This window comes from Microcaecilia unicolor, chromosome 9 (assembly GCF_901765095.1).
Source record: "Microcaecilia unicolor chromosome 9, aMicUni1.1, whole genome shotgun sequence".
Taxonomy (NCBI): Eukaryota; Metazoa; Chordata; class Amphibia; order Gymnophiona; family Siphonopidae; genus Microcaecilia; species Microcaecilia unicolor.
This window is the reverse complement of record NC_044039.1, coordinates 138458892-138477503: the sequence shown is the minus strand read 5'-3', so window position 1 is coordinate 138477503 and position 18612 is coordinate 138458892. Positions and strand designations below refer to the sequence as shown.

Genomic DNA, 18612 nt, shown 5'->3' with positions numbered 1-18612 from the left:
GTCCCAGCTGCCTTGAGATCATTGACAAGTTCCCCCCTTGTAGTTGTAGGCTGATTTCTAACCTTCCTCATGATCAAGGATACCCCACGAGGTGAGATTTTGCGTGGAGCCCCAGATCTTTGTCGATTGACAGTCATTTTGTACTTCTTCCATTTCTTACTATGGCACCAACAGTTGTCTCCTTCTCGCCCAGCGTCTTACTGATGGTTTTGTAGCCCATTCCAGCCTTGTGCAGGTGTATGATCTTGTCCCTGACATCCTTAGACAGCTCCTTGCTCTTGGCCATTTTGTAGAGGTTAGAGTCTGACTGATTCACTGAGTCTGTGGACAGGTGTCTTTCATACAGGTGACCATTGCCGACAGCTGTCTGTCATGCAGGTAACGAGTTGATTTGGAGCATCTACCTGGTCTGTAGGGGCCAGATCTCTTACTGGTTGGTGGGGGATCAAATACTTATTTCCCTCTGCAGAATGCAAATAAATTCATATACTTTCCACAATGTGATTTTCCGGATTTAATTTGTGATGTGCTATCTCTCACTGTTACCAATAACCTACCCTTCAATTATGGGCTGCTCATGTCTTTGTCAGTGGGCAAACTTACAAAATCATCAAGGGATCAAATACTTATTTCCACCACTGTATATGAGAAGTCTTATTCTGACCCTATTTTACAAAGGCAACATAAGCACAACATGCACCCAGAACCAGCATAGTGTACAAATGCTGATGCATTCATACCTGCTCCAAAGTTGACATGAATGTGTGCATATAGGGATGAATTCAAGAAAGAGCACCAACATTTAGGCGCCTTGATGATGTGTGCTAAGCGCAAATTCTATAATGGCAGCTCACGAGAAAGTGCCATTATGAAATACTAGCATAAGTCCACAGTTTCATGTCTAACTGTAGGCGCATTCACAACACAATAGGCTTATGTATGAACCAGAATCTAATTTTGGTTTTTTTGAAGACCTCAGTCAGGAGGAATGATGGATAGTAGTGTTTATTCTGTCAAACCCCTCTTTTTACATATTTTTTTAAATATTATTCAACTGCTTTTTGTTTCTTGTATGTAGAAATCGCAACATTCAATTTTGCTACTAGAAATCCATAACTTATCTTAGATTTGTCCGCTCCGGGGGTATTATTAGTCTGACATTAAATCATGTTTCGCCATCTGGCTGTATCAAGGATCTGCCCCCTCAATAAAAAAACCATATAGAAAAGTAAGTTCCATTTAATGTTGCTGTAACAAAAAACTTTAAAACTGAATTTACCTATGAAGCTCTCATGCCATTCTTGCCGACGGTATATCCTCTCTGATCATCAAAGACGGCAGCGGCGTTTTTAATGAGGTGTTTTATAGCAGTTAAATTATGAGTCCACCAATCAGAGTACAAGACAATTTCAACTGATTACATTTTGGAAAAGATTCCTTGATGATGTTTTTTTCGTTTGGTAGAGTCCGGAAGTATCTTTGAGACAGTTTGAAGACTGGATAAATTCTCTTAATTCCAATTTGAGATTTACATTGCATACTAGCAAACACAGGATTGAATTTTTGGATGTGACGGTATTAAAACAGCAGGGCTGCGTTTTGATGACTTTACATAGAAAACCAGTGGAAAGAAAAAAAACTTATTGAGATTTGCATTTTCACCCATGTAGACTGAAGTATAATTTGCCAGTAAGTCAATTTTTACGGTTACAACACATTTGCACCACCTTGGAAGACTTTAAAGAGCAAGCCAAGATCTTAACTAGACGGTTCAAAGATAAAGGATATCCCAACAAATCCTTAAAACAGGCATATTTAAGAGCTAGGTTTGCTCAACACAAACTACTATTACAGGAGACAACTACACCACAACATGAATGCATGACACATGTCTCACCTTATCTTGCTTTGTCTAACAAGAGAGTGAGCTCCTTAAGATCTCAATGGCATATACTCCAACTATATCCGGGTTTTGAGGATTATCCAATAATAGCATTCAAACGAGGCAAGACTCTTAGAGAGATTTTATCGCACCAACGTTATGGTAAGAATTCACTGGAACATTGTGGAATAATGTGGGAAATGCCAGTGGTGTCCCTTAACAATTTCTGAATCTGCATGGATGGATCCAGGAACAGGTTAAATAATAACGTCTAAATATATCACATCTTGCAATACTACTAATGTAGTTTACATGACTGAATGTCCGTGTAATGTAGTCTACATTGGTCGGAGCAGCAGACCTATTAAAATAAGGTTAAATGAACATAAGTCACATATCTTAACTGAAAATCTTCAAGCACCATTATCCAACCATTGGAAGGAACATCGTCATAATTGGAAGGATATGAGATGACAGGCGATCGATGTAATACCAGAAAGGTGGGAGGGCAGAAATTTAGATTGGAGGCTAAACTATAGAGAACAATTTTGGATCTTTACTCTTAATACAGTGACACCACGAGGATTAAACACTGAATTGGCGTGGATGACGTTAGTCTAGTCTTGTACTCTGATTGGTGGACTCATAATTTAGCTGATATAAAACACCTCATTAAAAACGCCACTGCCATCTTTGACGTTCAGAGAAGTTATATTGTCGGCAAGGATGGCGTGAGAGATTTATAGGTAAATTCAGTTTTAACGTTTTTTGTTACAGCAACATTAAATGGAACTTACATTTCTATATGGTTTTTTTTTTTTATTAAGGGGGCAGATCCTTGATACAGTCAGATGGCAAACCATGATTTCATGTCGGACTAATAATGCCCCTGGAGCCAACAAATATATAAGATAAGCTATGATTTCTATTTGAGTTGTTTTAATAACTGAAACATTTTGAAGCATTAGAAGGATTGAATGTTACGATTTCTACATATAAGAAACAAAAAGCAATTCAATAATATTAAAAAATATATGCAACTTTAGGCGCAAGCACACACCATGTCAAAAGACTGGTGTAACTGTTTGTGCATAACTCCTTGTATTCTATAACCTCTGCAGCAAACTCCTAGGGAAGTCACTGACTGGGCTATGCCCCTCCTACATCCATGCCCCTAGACGTTGTGAGCGCTGGAACTGGCACGAACAACTTCTACTACTAATCATTTCTATAGTGCTACTAGACATACACAGCGCTGTACACTGGACATAAAGAGACAGTCCCTCTCGACAGATCTTACAATTTAATTAACAGGACAAATAAGAGATAAGGGAATTACTAAGGTGGGGATGATAAAACATGGGTACTGAACAAGTGAGTAAGGGTTCAGAGTTAAAAGGTGGGCTTTTAGCCTAGATTCGAAGACGGACAGAAATGGAGCTTGACGTACTGGCTCAGGAAATCTATTCCAGGCATATGGTGCAGCAAGATAAAAGGAACAGAGTCTGGAGTTAACGGTGGAGGAGAAGGATGCAAATAAGAGAGATTTACCCAGTGAACAGAGTTCCCAGGGAGAAGTATAGGGAGAGATAACAGTGGAGAGGTACTGAGGGGAGTGAATGCACTTGAAAGTCAATTAAGAGGAGTTTGAACTGTATGCAGAAATGGATAGGGAACCAATGAAGTGACTTGAGGAGACGGCTAATATGAGCATAGCGACACTGGCGGAATATAAATCATGCAGCAGAATTTTGAACAGCTTGAAGGGGAGAGAGATGGCTTAGTGGGAGGCCTGTGAGAAGCAAGTTGTAATAGTCTAAGCGAGAGGTGATAAGAGTGTGAATAAGGGTTCTAGTAGTGTGATCAGGCAGGAAAGGACAAATTTTGGTGATATTATAGAGAAAGGAATAACAGGTTTTAGCAGTCTGTTGAATATGTGCAGAGAAGGAGAGAGAGGAGTCGAAGCTGACCCCAAGGTTACAAGCTGAAGAGACAGGGAGGATAAGAATAGCAGTTGCAAGCGGAAATGTTAACTGGTGCCCATTAACAAAAATTAACACCAGTTTAAGCCAATAATTGGCTGTTAACTCAAGTTAACAACCAGTCATTGAATAAAGCCTGCACACACAAAAGCCCTTATTCTGTAATTTGTGCATGCAAATTTGCACACTAGGCTTAAATTTGGGCACACAAGTTTATACATTTTGGGGGGAACTGTATGTGTGTACACCTTACAACTCTGCCTTTGTTCACTTAGACTGATCCTAGAAACACCTACACAAAGATCATGTAAAAGCGGATGCACACTTTTCATGCACATTATTTTTATGTGTGTATGCAGTCATGCAATTTTATAAAACTATTTTTTAGGAGCAAAAAAGCAAAACCTTTATAAAATTACCTCCCCTCCCTACCTGCCTGAGAAAATTAAATTAAAGTTTGTCATAAGAGTCCAGACCTCAAATCAGAATTTCTCTTTCCTTGGCTTCTCTTTGCTATTTCAGGGTCTAGGGGGTATGAAGGGTACTTTTGTGTGGAGAGTTAAGGTATTTCTTTTGTTATGATATGATCGTTGATGGTTGTATTGTTCGTAATTTTATTAATAAACAGATACTTTGATAAAAATAAAGTTTGTATGCTTATTTTCTCTTTCTTCTTGTTGATAGTTAAATTCAGCATGGGAATGAGAACATGCTAAAGATTCCTTCAGGTAAAGAATGAAGTCAATTGGAACAGTAATGGTGCTTCTGAATGGGCTTCTTTTCAAGGCTGGAGTAAAACCAAATCGCATGACTCAGCAGCTTGAATCTTACTGCTTATAACTCGTACCCTTGAGTTATAGGGTTCAATTTCCAAAGCCATTTAGGTGAGTAAATAGAAAATCATGTTTTAAACTGGTGATCTGGAAATTGTCCTCCTCCAATATAGCCAAAGGGGCACGTGCTGTAGAAGCCACATCTAGGTAAGACATTCCTAGGGGCTAGTTCTAAAAATTACACACACATTGCATTTTCATATCTATGCCTGTTATTTTCAACAGAAAATCTACCTGCACAAAAAGGAGGAGCAAAGGTCCACTGTTACTTTGTATTCATGACAAGTTTTATAGGGGCTGTACCCCCTTACTTTCTATTTAAAAGTTGCTTTACTTTAGGTTAGTTTAACTCTGATTGCAAAATCTGTAGTTTAATTAAAAAAAAAAAAAAAGTACTCGCTGACCTTTTCCCCCAAAGCAGAATATTTGAAAATAGTATTTTTATTCAAACATTATTGTTTAGAAATACTAAGAGGTACAATTGTTCAACACACCCTAAGAAATCAAATCTTCAAAATATCGAACTGTCAGTAATAACATTTGTTAATACAGGCAGGGGTCTGTCTTAACTGTGCAAGCTAAGAATGGAAACTGGAGCAATATTCAATAAATTACAGCTACATTTCAGTTAGCACAACTTTTATAGAATTTCTAGAAATCTATTGGAGAATCTCGCTATTTACTAATTTAAATTCTATCTGTGCCCCCCCATCCACCTCAGTTCTGAACAGATTCAGGACCGCTCACAATAAAATCAGATTTCACAAATTAACATAAACTAAACTCAACCAACAGAGCACACAAAATATAAAATAATTACAAGAAGATAACTTCTAGGCAGATTTCAAGTTCTTTGCCATCTAGGAAATGCTTGGTCAAAATGAACGCTTTATATCGCTTCTGAAAAATCAAGTAGGAATCCATTAGTTTCAACTGAGGTGGAACAGAATTCCACAGGCCCAGACCCAAATACGAGAATTTGTTGTTCTAGAATTCTGCTCATCTCATACAGACATGTTTAATAGCCAATCTTGTGATGACTGCCAGGTCATAAGAATATAATGCTGTACACAATCAGTGAAATGATCTATATTTATCTATATTGCTTTAAAGAATTACAGCAAGATCTTCAACTGAACTCAAAATAGCACAAGCATCCAATGCATAAGTACATAAGCACTGCCACACTGGGACAGACCAAAAGTCCATCAAGCCCAGCATACTGCTTCCAACAGTGGCCAATCGAGGTCACAAATACCTGGCAAGATCCCGAAAAAGTTCAATACATTTTATGCTGCTTATCCCAGAAATAAGCAGTGGATTTTCCCCAAGTCAATTTAATAATGGTCTATGGACTTTTCCTTTAGGAAGCTGTCCAGACTTTTTTCTAGCCCTGCTAAGCTAACCGCCTTTACCACATTCTCTGGCAACGAATTTAATTACACGTTGAGTGAAGAAAAATTGTCTCCGATTCATATTAAATTTACTACTTTGTAGCTTCATCGCATGCCTCCTAGTTCTAGTATTTTTGGAAACAGTAAACAAACGATTCACGTCTACCTGTTCTACTCCACTCATTATTTTATAGACCTCCACATATCTCCCCTCAGCTGTCTTTTCTCAAAGCTGAAGAACCTTAGCCGCTTCAGCCTTTCCTCATAGGGAAGTCGTCCCATCCCCGTTATCATTTTCATCGTCCTACTCTGTACCTTTTCTAATTCCACTATATCTTTTTTGAGACGTGGTGACCAGAACTGAACACAATATTCAAGGTGTGGTCGCACCATGGCCCGATACAAAGGCATTATAGCGTCCTCACTTTTGTGCAGCTACTCCAGAACAAAACAAATGTAGTTCCACACATACATGCTCTTCGCTACCTTTGGAACCATGTTCTAAGCTGCAGTCTATTCTAAATATGGCCATACTGTGCAGAAGCAGGATCATACCACATTAGCTATTTGTTTCTTAAGTCAACTTCTGATTCATACCCATCCATTGGAGTTTTGCTCATGAAGCACCCTTTCCAAATACAGCTGTGGAGGCATTTCAGAAATCTCTGGTTTATGCTTCAAAGAATTTCCCCCTTTTGAAGATTTAATTGTAGTTTATAATGACCTAAGTGCATCCAGGCACTGCTGCAACCTATGCAGGTTTACTTTTGTATCCTTTCCCAATGTACTGCAAATCTATATATCATCCACATATACCTCAAAAATCCCAGAATATCTATAAATTTAATATATTAAAATTTGCAGTGAAGATGCTCAGAACCCAGTGTGACTCAAATCATATATTTTGAGGTTATTTACTTCTAGTGTTACCCTGGGTTTGGAAATAAGAATAAAAATCGACATATACCTGAGCTAACCCCATACACACATACATTGAAAGACAAATGGGAATACCAACTGCTGTGTTTATCATCTACCACTTTTCATCTTCACTCACTGTATTCTATTACTCAAAACAAACAGAACCATCCAGTGCTTCCAATACCATGAATTTGTAAATGATTTAGGAGGAAGTTATGATGTACAGTATATGTTGCTGAGCGGACAGATCTAGCAACATGATTAAATAATCCCTAGCCAGCTTTCTCCTTAGATCATCCAGTAAGGAGACCAATATTGTATCTATACTGTGGCCTCTTCAAAACCCAGACTGAGGCCTAGATAATCACGATCATTCAATATTTGATTTAACTGCCAGACTACAGCCTGTTCAATCATCTTCCATATGAAAAGCGGGGTCTCAGGATGGTTATTGTACTGATAGTACAAGAATAATTAATCATTCTCTGCTCCATCTTTAAGTTTTCGGGCTCTTCTCCACCAAAAGGGTAACCAAGGTTAATCCTATATAATAAAACTCACCCTCAACGTTCTGAGGACACTGACGTCACTGTCAGGTCCTCCGGGCACTACTTTCCGGTTCGAAGCCTTCGTGGTGGTGAAGCCACCGAAAACACTGTGTTCGGGCCCCGCCCTCGCATCAAACGTTATGACGTCGAGGGCGGAGCAATGGCGTCAGTGGCTTCACAACAAATGACGCAGCAGATTGAAGGTGGCGTGCCAAGGTCCGCAACAATGGCGGCCAGTGCCATCAGAACGCCGAAAGGGGTGAGTAGGGAGGGAGAGGGGAGGTTCGGAAGGAAACCGTGCTAGCGCCCGTTTCATTAACGCAAGAAACGGGCACGTTTTACTAGTATTATATATTAGCTTAATTTGGTTTCCCATTTTGCCACCTATGATCTCAAATCTTTATTATTTGGAAGCAATGAAACCACAACATAAGAATAGAAATACATACATGTATTTAGGAAAACAGTGAGATGCTACAAGTAAAGCATGGCAATAAGTAATTGGATGAATACCTCCAAGACTGTAATGAGCCAGAGCTTAATGAGTTGCTCCGTCTAAACAACTTGGAACAGGTGGTTACTTCTCTGCTTGGATCTTGAGCCCAGGTCTGTTTCGATCTGTCTTCGTTATGCCAGCATATAGCCTCTAATTGCTGGAGTTTTTTCTTAGCCTCTAGTAATTTTTGCTTGTTGACAATTCTTTCCAGATGGAACTTGACTCTTTTTCGTTTTATATTTCTTTCTGCTTTCCTTAGGGAGTATCTGTGCAACAGTTCCAGCTCTACCAGCTTCTTTCTACCTTGCACTAATATGGAAGGGCAGCTTTCAATCTCCTCAGTATTTTGGACTTCTGCTTCTACATAAGACTTTACTTCTGTCTGTGCTGAAGAATCTTGGCATTGCTGTTGAAAGCCGGTTAGCCTCTTCTCTTCCACAATAAGATACTGCTGATCTGTAAATCAAAAAGAAAAAAAAAAATAACAAAAAAATAAAATTCTTAGTTCGTATTTTCCTAGGTTAAGTACATCATCTTGCAAAATGTTTCACATACTGCTGTCTATAAAACAGAATTCAAAATGCATTAAGGGGTGTTTTTACCATGCTAAAGTAAAAGGACCCATGCGTTGGTGTCTGCTTGTGGGTATGCCATGTGCTGAGGCCCCCCTTTTACCACAGCAGGTAATAGGATTTTATTTATTTATTTTTAACAGAAATGGCCATGTCCTGGGGGAACTCTGATTTAGGAGGTGATAAGGGCTCCCGCGCTAACCCTGTACTGCCCGATTACCAGGGGTAAGTCCACGGCGCTAAAAAAATATAAAACATTTTTGAGCACTGGAAATGGTGTGCAGCACATACCAGTGCTACCGCCGGGCTCCTGCAGTAGTCTGGCAGTAAGGCCAATTTGCTGAGCACATCTTACTGCAGCTTAGTAAAAGGACCCCTAAAGTAGGAATTTGTTTCACTGAGCCATACAACATATGCTATACTTTCAACATAAAAGAATAATTATAGAAATATTCAAAAAGCAATGAAGAGTATGAAGCCCAAAAGGCTTGACTGCATAAGTCTTCACACCCTTCACTCTGTACTTGGTGGAAAGCCCCCCACCCATCCCCCTTTCCCCGATTAATAGTCATGTCCCAATATTAAAATATTTCTCATTCCCCCCCCAAGCGAACACATATCTTTACTCAGATTTAGACCTCCCTCCCCTATTTTGTCTTAATTTTTGTTTTATTGAACAGATAATAAAGAGTATTCAACAGAGTAGAAAGTTACTGTTCTCCTTTTATAGTATTTCCTTCCTCCCCCCTTCCCACCTGCCCTCCCTCCCCAATTATACACTGCCCTTATACACGTGTGAATAAGTTGTAAACAAGAATTACCAGCAACAAGCAATGGAGCTTCAATATAACTGCTGCTAATAGGTTTCAGAAGGCCTAAGCTCTAAGGACCTTCCCTCATCTATCTCCATTGCTCTACTTCCAAACCATTGACTCCCCCCCCCCCCCCAGGCTGTCCTCTGTAACAAGGAAAAGAAGAAAAAAAATCTTTTGCTTCAAGTCAGGTTCTAAAATGTATTTAAAACTCCACTGCGGGCCCTATGGGATAGTGACTGAAGGTACACCCCCACAAACCAACAAAAAGGCCTTCCTCCTTTTAGAAGATCTCCAGGCTTGTTGACCTTCAAAAAGCATTAATGTATGGAATTTATTACGCCAACTCCAATAAGATGGGGATTCTTGGCTTACCCATACTCCCAAAATTGTCTGTTTCCCCACAATGCCAGCCTTCCTGATAAGCTGTCGCCCTCCTTCCCCAACAATACAAAAGCTCCCAAATCTAACATAATAAAACACACCCTCAACGTTCTGAGGACAACGTTCTGAAGCCACCTGACGTCACTCCCAGGCTGAAGGGTTCGTGGATTCGTGGTGTGAAGCCTTCAAGCCAGCTAGCCGTCTCTCCCCGCCCTCGCGTCAAACGTCATGACGTCGAGGGCGGAAAAAAAAACCCAAACAAATCCGGTAGCGAAGTGTCAGGGAAGGAGGCAGCGCGCCCGACGTCTAGCCTTCCCTTCGCTGTGTTCCGCCTTCTTCTGACATCAAGGATGACGTCAAAAGAAGGCGGAACACAGCGAAGGGAAAGCTAGACGTCGGGAGCACCGCCTCCTTCCCTGACGCTTCGCTGCCGGAACCGCCACGGAGGTAAATTTAAAAAGAAGAAAAAAAACAAAAAGGGATGTTGGGGGGAGAGAAGAGGGTGGCCAGTAAAGTAGAACAATGGGAGCGGGAGGGCAGGGGAGAAACGACAGCATGGATGCGAAGGGGGGGGGGGAGAAGAGGGCGGGCCAGGCTGGGACATGAGAGAGAGAGGAGCATGGATGCGAAGGGGGGTCATGGAAGGGAGAGAGGGGACTTGCTGGAAAAGGATGAATGGAGGCGGCAGGGGACAGAGGAGCATGGATGGGCATGGATTGGGAGGGCAGGGCTCAGGGAGAGAGGGGAATTGCTGGAAAGGGATGAATGGAGGGGGCAGGGGACAGGGGAGCATGGATGGGCATGGATTGGAAGGGCAGGACTCAGGGAGAGGGGAATTGCTGGATAGGGATGAATGGAGGGGACAGATGGGCATGGATGGATATGGATTGCAGGGCAGGCCTCAGGGAGAGAGGGGAATTGCTGGATAGGGATGAATGGAGGGGGCAGGGGACAGATGAGCATGGATGGGCATGGATTGGGAGAGCAGGGCTCAGGGAGAGAGGGGAATTGCTGGATAGGGATGAATGGAGGGGACAGATGGGCATGGATGGATATGGACTGCAGGGCAGGCCTCAGGGAGAGAGGGGAATTGCTGGATAGGGATGAATGGAGGGGACAGGTGACAGAGGAGCATGGATGGGCATGGATTGGGAGGGCAGGGCTCAGGGAGAGAGGGGAATTGCTGGAAAAGGATGAATGGAGGGGGCAGGGGACAGATGGGCATGGATTGGGAGGGCAGGGCTCACACTCTCTCTCTCATATACAATGTCTTTCTGACTCTCACTCTCACACACTCTGTCTCACACTGTATCACATTCACTCTCTATGTGCCACACAGTCACTCACACACTCGCTTGGTCTCATACACTCACTCTCACAGAGAATCTGTCTCTCACACACACTCTCTCTCTCTCACCCACACACACACACTCTCTCTCACACTGTCTCACATACACACTTGCACACACTCTCATTCTCACAAACACACTCACACCCAGACTCACTCTCTCTCTCACACACTCACACTTTCACTCTGACTCAGTCACTCTCACATACACTCTCCCAAACATACACACTCCGAGGAAAACCTTGCTAGCGCCCGTTTCATTTGTGTCAGAAACGGGCCTTTTTTACTAGTGATCCAATAAAACTCCAGATGGGGAGAAAGGTATAGGCATCCCCAACAAATTCCCTATAAAGGTCAGCACTTTTTTCCAAAATCTTTTCACGGCTGGGCAAGCCCAGAAAGCAAGGAAAAAAAATCTCCCTCCATGATGTGGCATTGTTCACGCATTGAGGAGTCTACCTTTCCTATTTTAAACAACTGTTTCCTTGTCATATAGGCTCGGTTTAGGATCTGGAACTGATATTCCCTAAGCTCCGCATTTGTTCTGAGACAAGGTATTCTCCCCACCAAAACTTTAAAGTCAAGGCAGTGCCTTGAACCACCTAAATCCACTCTTCATTTCCTCCCCATATCCTTTCCCTGGGCAAATCTGTATAAAGGCCTTATATAACGCTGAAATTGTGACCCGGTCTTCCCCAACTTTAGTGTAGAGATCATGTATTTTCCCAGTATGCCCTTGTCCTAGGGCAGTCTGGTCTAGAGAAACCATGTAGTGAGTTAGTTGTTTATGTGCAAATACATGCCCCACTGACAGCTGCTCCTCCCCAAATAACTGGGCTACTGTCTTTAACCCCCCACCCCCGTCTGTCCTATTATATGGGTTAGGAATTTAATACCTTGAGTTTTCCAAGTCTGGAACACTATTTGTCATTCGTGGTCCAAACTCAGCATTCCATCGAATTGGTAGCATGTCTGACACCTCTGCTGACACCCTCCAGTGTCCAGCACACTCCCTCCACAACATCCACAGCGGGCGTTATAGAACACTACATCTTAGGTTGTCAGGGATGGAGGCTGTTGGTGCATGCAACAGATACCTCAGATTCCAGGGACTGAAGTATTGTTGTTCCAGAGACAACAGGGTAAAGTTGGTTGTTTCAAGTAGCCAATCTCCCATATGTCTAAGGAGGCATGCCCTATTATATTTCCTAATATCTGGGACTCCCTGCAAGCCCCCAGCAACCATCAAAAAGGGACCTTTGCCTTTGTCCATGCCCAGAAAAACCTACTGAGATGACAATATAGGCTACGAATGTCTTTATTTAATAATCTTAATGGAAGCATTTGCATAATATACAGCCAGTGGGGGAATTCTATAGTTTTAAAATAACTGGATTCGTCCATGAAGGCCAAGAGGCAAATGTTGCCACCCCCTCAAGGTGTCTGATGTATGTTGAATCAATAAGTCCACATTAGTGCGATGCAATGCAGAGGTGTGCATGGTAAACTGTATTCCCAAGTACCTAAAAGAGTGCTCTGCCCACTGAATAGGAAAGTTTCCCTGCTACCCCGCTCTAACTCCGGGCTGCGATGGCAGTGCACAGGACTTACTAAGGTTTAATTTAAAGCCTGAATAATCCCCATACTCCTCGATAGCCTCGAGCAAAGCTGTCAGTGAATTTTGAGGATCCGTAATGTGAACTAACAGGTCGTCCGCAAAAGCTGAGATTTAAAAAAACGAATTACCTATGGGAACTCCCTTATTCTCCGGATGCCACTTAATGTCCCTAACTAGGGCGTCCAATGTTAATATAAAAAGAAGTGGAGATAAAGGACATCCCTGTCTTGTACCCCTATATAACAGAAAGGGTTGTGAGGCAATGCCATTTACTACCATCATAGCCCGGGGGTTTGTATATAAAACTTTAACCGCATCTGCAAAGAACCCTTTAATTCCATATGATTCCAAGACTGAAAACAAAAAATCCCATGAAACCCTATCAAAGGCCTTCTCTGCATCAAAACTAATGAACCGAGAAGACCATCTGTTCGTTTGGACCACCTCCAAGGACGCCAATATAGCTCTAATATTTTGAACGGCTGTGCCGTCTCGCACAAATCCCACCCGGGGCACATCAACCAAGTGATATAGTATGCAGGCTAGCCGATTAGTCAATAATTTCGCAAACAGCTTTGCCTCAAATTTCAACAAGGAAATGGGGCGGTATGAAGATTGAACAAGATGGATCCAGTGGGCTCTTCCTCGGTTTCAATAATACTATCATCTGGGCCATCTGGAGGGAACCAGGGAGTTGCCACTTTTCCATCACCTCTCCGAACACAAGTTCCAATGTGGGCCCACCTCTGTCACCAAAAGCTTGTAGAATTCTGCCCCAAATCCATCTGGCCCCGGGCCCTTCCCCAATTTGCATGTCTGTAAGGCTACCTGAATCTCCTCTAAAGTGAAAGGACCATTGAGAATCTATTTTTGAGAGGGGCTAACCTTCGGTAAATCTAGATTATTTAAATACATCGATCCCGGCAATGGTATGGCCTCCAAGTCTCCATATAACTTTTCATAGTAATGTCTGAACACTGTATTGATATCCTCGTCCGTATGAACCAGATGTGCAAGGGAGTTTTAAAGTTGAATTATCTTCTTAGGACCTGACTTGGCTCGTACCAAATGGGACAGCAACTTACCACTCTTATTTCCTGTAAGAATAGTTGAAATTTATAATAATTGATGGATTTAACTGCTTGCTGATGGAGAAGTCCATTTAGCTCTGCCTGTATGGCCAATAAGGCTTCCTTATGCTGAACACTTTGTGACTTCCCAAATAGCCTTCTATCCCGTTTGTTCTAATCTCAAAATTTGTGTCTCTCTCATTTTTCATTTATAGTTAACATATGATATGGTCTCTCCCCTTATAACCATCTTTGCCGCTTCCCAGTACAATATTGGTTTGCTCATGTAGTGGATCTGTTGAAATTTAAAAGGTGATTCTCCTCCCCAGTCCCAGGTCTTTGGCAGAATGCATTGACACCTTTAGACAGAAATATTTAGAGGCCAATAAGGGTACAGAGGGAGGCAAGTCAAAGCAGCATTTCCATGTATTGCATCCACCCCTATAATAAAGGCTCCTGCCTTTTCTGCAAAGAATACTATTTATTTATTTATTTGGATTTATTTACCACCTTTTTGAAAGAATTCACTCAAGATGATGAAAGTAAGAATAAATCAAGCAAAAGCAATAGACAATTACAGCTAGTAAAAATATTCAAATAACAATACAAAGTATGGCATAGTATACTACTTTCAATGTCAACACAACATGTAATAGAACATTTTAATAGACAGCGTAGGGTATAAGCAAAGATAGAACATATAGATAGGTAAGAGTAAAAGGAGTTAGAAAATAAGGTAACTAATTTAAGAAAGTTGCACAAGGTCAGAGAGATGATTAAATGTTAGGTCAGCTAGGGTAGGAGTAGATAAACATGTCCTGTTGCAGTATGTGCGTGTGTGAGACTAAGAAGTTAGTTACTTCTTCCATTAAAGGCCTGGTTGAAGAGCCAAACTTTCACCTCCTTCCTGAAGTACAAATATGACTAGTATGCCTCTCTCTGTGTCGTGGCTATGGATGTTGCCAAAGCCATAAGAATTTTTGGCACATAAAACAAGCTGCAAACAAGCTGACATCTGAGTTGAAAGGCTATCTGTTAATAGTTACTAAATCTGGCCACCACATGGAAACCGATTTATTCTTTTTTAATTTCCGAAACAGCTTTACCTGGCCACTATGGCTTCTAAAGAAACAGCTAAAAACAAGGAGATAACAGAAAAAGGAAAGTAAGCAACGATATCTGTAAACAGCTAAGAAAAACTGGCGAATATGTCCAGAGACTGAAGATGCAAATGGAAGAAAAATAATTTACTGAAATGGGGAGGAAGGGGGACAAAACCTTATTTTAGATATGTTAATAACAGGAAGAAGTACAAAAGTGGCTACTGTACTAAAACAGTAAATAGTGCAGTCTGGTTCACAAGTACAAAGTAAATCCCCCCCCCCAAAAAGACCAAATTTCTTAAAGTTCACTTCAAGGGATAAGAAATGTTTTCCCATCTGCTTAGTTAATAGTTTTTAGGGTCTTTTCCTCTATAAAATTGTCCACATCTTTTTTGAACCCTGCTATATTAGTCATTTTGACCATGTTCCCTGGCAACAAATTCCTAAGGAACCTAAGGAAATACTTCTTTATGGAAAGGGTGGTATATATGTAAAATAGCTTTCCAGTGGAGGTGGTGGGGATGAAGATAGTAAATTTGTTAAATAACGTTTTTTAAGTAGAATTGTTATTTATATTTGCTATGTATACGTGTTCTATGTATTAGTTTGTTTGCTTTCTACTTGTATTTTATTAGTATTTTGTATCTATTTTATATGTAAACAGCTTTGATGGTATGTCCTTAGGGGGTTAATCAAATAAATGCAACCTTGAACCCATTAGAATTCACGAATGCACAGGATAAGCACAGAACAATTCTGAGAGAGCACAAGATTCTGAATAGAGTTTAATAATTGATGTAGATTCCATTCCAACACAGAAGTGATCTCAATTTAATGTTTCAAAATATAAATCATTACTACAGCATAAAAATCACATGTGGAAGAGATTTTTTTAAACTAGGTATATACAATTATAATAAATCTAGTGAAAATATTTAAAAAATATATCTAAAAACGAAAGAAAAAAAAAAAAAGAAACAGACAAGAAAGTATAAGGGAACAGTGAAAGAACATATGAATTCATAACCTGAAGGAAAACAAGTGGCACCGTACTGCAGCTTTATTCTAAAATTATAACCATTCTTCATTGTCAAAATTCAAATTGTTGCTTAGAATTGACAAAAGAGAAAAGCAGGGCATGGACCTGAAATACAATGATTTTCCTCTTCATTTCATCAGCTCAGTTTCAGATGCATTATCTACACTGAGATGAAGCTAGTTATAATATATGAAAAGCAAAATAAGGATGCTGGCATTAAGGGAAGGGGAAAGGATGTGGCAAAGAAGAGGAGATGCTTACTTTCTTTAATTTGCTGGTTGATCAGTGCCTGGTCATTTTCTAGTTCTTGTTCTGCTTTTATCTGTGCTGCCAGGATTTGCTGTTTTAAATCCTCTACATACAGCTGCTGCTGCTGAACTTGATGTCGATAAAGAGTCTCCAAGTCTTTTAGCTTCTGCCTGTATTCTTCATGAACCGCATCCAAATTTCTGATGTGATAAACATTAACATTTAGAACAGGAAAGAAAATTCCACAGATAGCTGTTCTTAGAATTTAGTAGTACCCCCCCCCCCCCCCCCCCAACCAGCAAAACCTGAAACTCAGGCGGACTAAAATCTAGAGAATAAGATCAACTGTTCAAATTCAAAGTAAAGGATAAAGGTAACTGGAAACAATTCATATTTCTAAAAATAATGTTCATAAAAGTGTTAGGAAAGTGGACAAACACTGTTTTTACATTCTACCTGCAGTGCTTTTTATTAGCTCATGGCTTGGATGACCATATAAGCTCATGTCAATGGAGGCAAGCTGAGCTAGCTCTGGTTTTTACCACATTGCATGCAAGGAGATGTAATTCTCATTTCCCTACTAAGGTCCAGAAGAAACACAATACATTATATCCACATAACGGGGTAAAGCCAGGACTGGATCAGCTTGGTCCACTTGATATGGAGCTAATAGGTCATCCTACACAAGGTGCCCTAATTTTCAGGATAAAAAAAATAAGTTGCTTCTAAAGCACCGGGTACATCCCTTTAAAACCAGGTCTAACAGATGAAAAGCTGTTATCTAACTTCCACTTACTATCTTCCATACACATGCATTAAAGAGATTAGAGATTATAAAAGAGGATACTGCTTTAATCCAGAGTTTCTCAACCCAGTCTTCAGGACAAACCCAGCTAGTCATTTTAAGTATTTCACCTAACAAGCACAGGAAGACCAGAGAGAATATTAATTTTATAAAGCAAAGAAGTGGAACAGGGTGAGCTACCAGAGGCCCGAACATCTGCAAATCCTACCCAGTTCCGCTTCACGATTAATGGGTAGCATGCAGTAGGGACAAAACAAGGCACTGCATAAAGCACTACCATGAAGCACTATTCTATATTGTGAACCTACTCCAGACTTGGCCATTGTCAGCTCTCATGCAGAGGCTTGGTACTGAAAGGCCTCTAGGACAATGAGGAGATATCCAGTCTGACAAAGGCAAAACAACTGTTCACTGTACTTGGGACAGAACAAGAACATACAGAATGGTGAGGGCCTGGTTCTTAAGCCCAAGGACACAACACCGGAGAACATCATGACATCATGTTCCAGTAAACCTAGCACCAAGACCAAAGGAGAGGGTATAAAATCCATTTCCTTGAAGCTGTTATCAGCTAGCTGGTATCTTATGGGGCCGAGATAACTGCTCCAAGCTGGCCACAGGATGAAGGCTTGTTAATCTGTAGCATCACTTTACTGCTTACTTTTGCCCGAATGGCAAGAGTTTACCTGCTGCCCAAGTTCCTGATCGTGGACCATCATCAGTTCCTGCCTACTGTGAATCCAGAGGTGGTGAGTGTTACCTTGTCAGGTTCAGTTGCTCCACAGTGCCTTGTACGGCTTGGGGGTTAGGTGTGTGTTATCTTTAACTACCTTGACAGTTGCCATCATATTGAGTGATTCTGCATAATCTACTGTCTCTGAATACATCTGCCACTGCTGCCAGTATTGTCTAATAAGCAGCTTCTCTATTTTTATAACAACATCTGAGCCTTGTGTCTGTTCCTCTCAGTATTTATACTTTAGGACTGTTTTCATGAACTGGATTGTGAGTGAGAAGTCCTGATCTAATATCCCAGAGTGCTAATTTCCCATTATTTGTTTCTTTATACTTCTCACTCTTTGCTACACTTCTCCCGAGGCCTGGTAAAAATATGATTTGTCTCCACAATGCTTTAGGTCATGCTCACTGATTCCTGGATCTGGACAGCCAGTCCTGCTCAGTTTTTGCATGGTTTTTCAAATGAGCATTTGGGGAAAATGCAGTCAATTTGGTTTTCAGGATATCCACAATGACTATGAATCAGCGGCTCACTACTATTCCCCCTGGTCATCTCAAATTTTGCTAAGTGAATACTAAATTCCATGTTTTGATATTCTACCGTACTTATTTTATTCAAAGTGACAAAGAAAAAAAAAACTATGAAAAATTCAAATACAAGCAAGCACCATTTAAATTTCATTATCCTTTTCCTTAGATTATAACATTAATGAAACCTTCTAAACTTCATGCAAACCCTTAAGTAGCATCAATATAAACAGGATCTCCAAGGTTTAAAAATATTCTCAATTCACTAACTTGGAAGATGTGGAGCAGCA

The 18612-nt window shown here is 40.8% G+C and overlaps 1 protein-coding gene across 1 annotated transcript in view; it reads right to left on the bottom strand.

The window, feature by feature from the left end:
* The window catches only part of STARD9 (StAR related lipid transfer domain containing 9), a 258736-nt gene that overhangs the window by 50774 nt on the left and 189350 nt on the right, over positions 1-18612 (bottom strand). The window contains exons 22-23 of the mRNA XM_030213696.1: positions 16264-16451; positions 8074-8512 (exon numbers count right to left, since the gene is read on the bottom strand). Coding sequence (XP_030069556.1) covers positions 8074-8512; positions 16264-16451 — 627 coding nt within the window. The remainder of the gene's footprint in view (positions 1-8073; positions 8513-16263; positions 16452-18612) is intronic.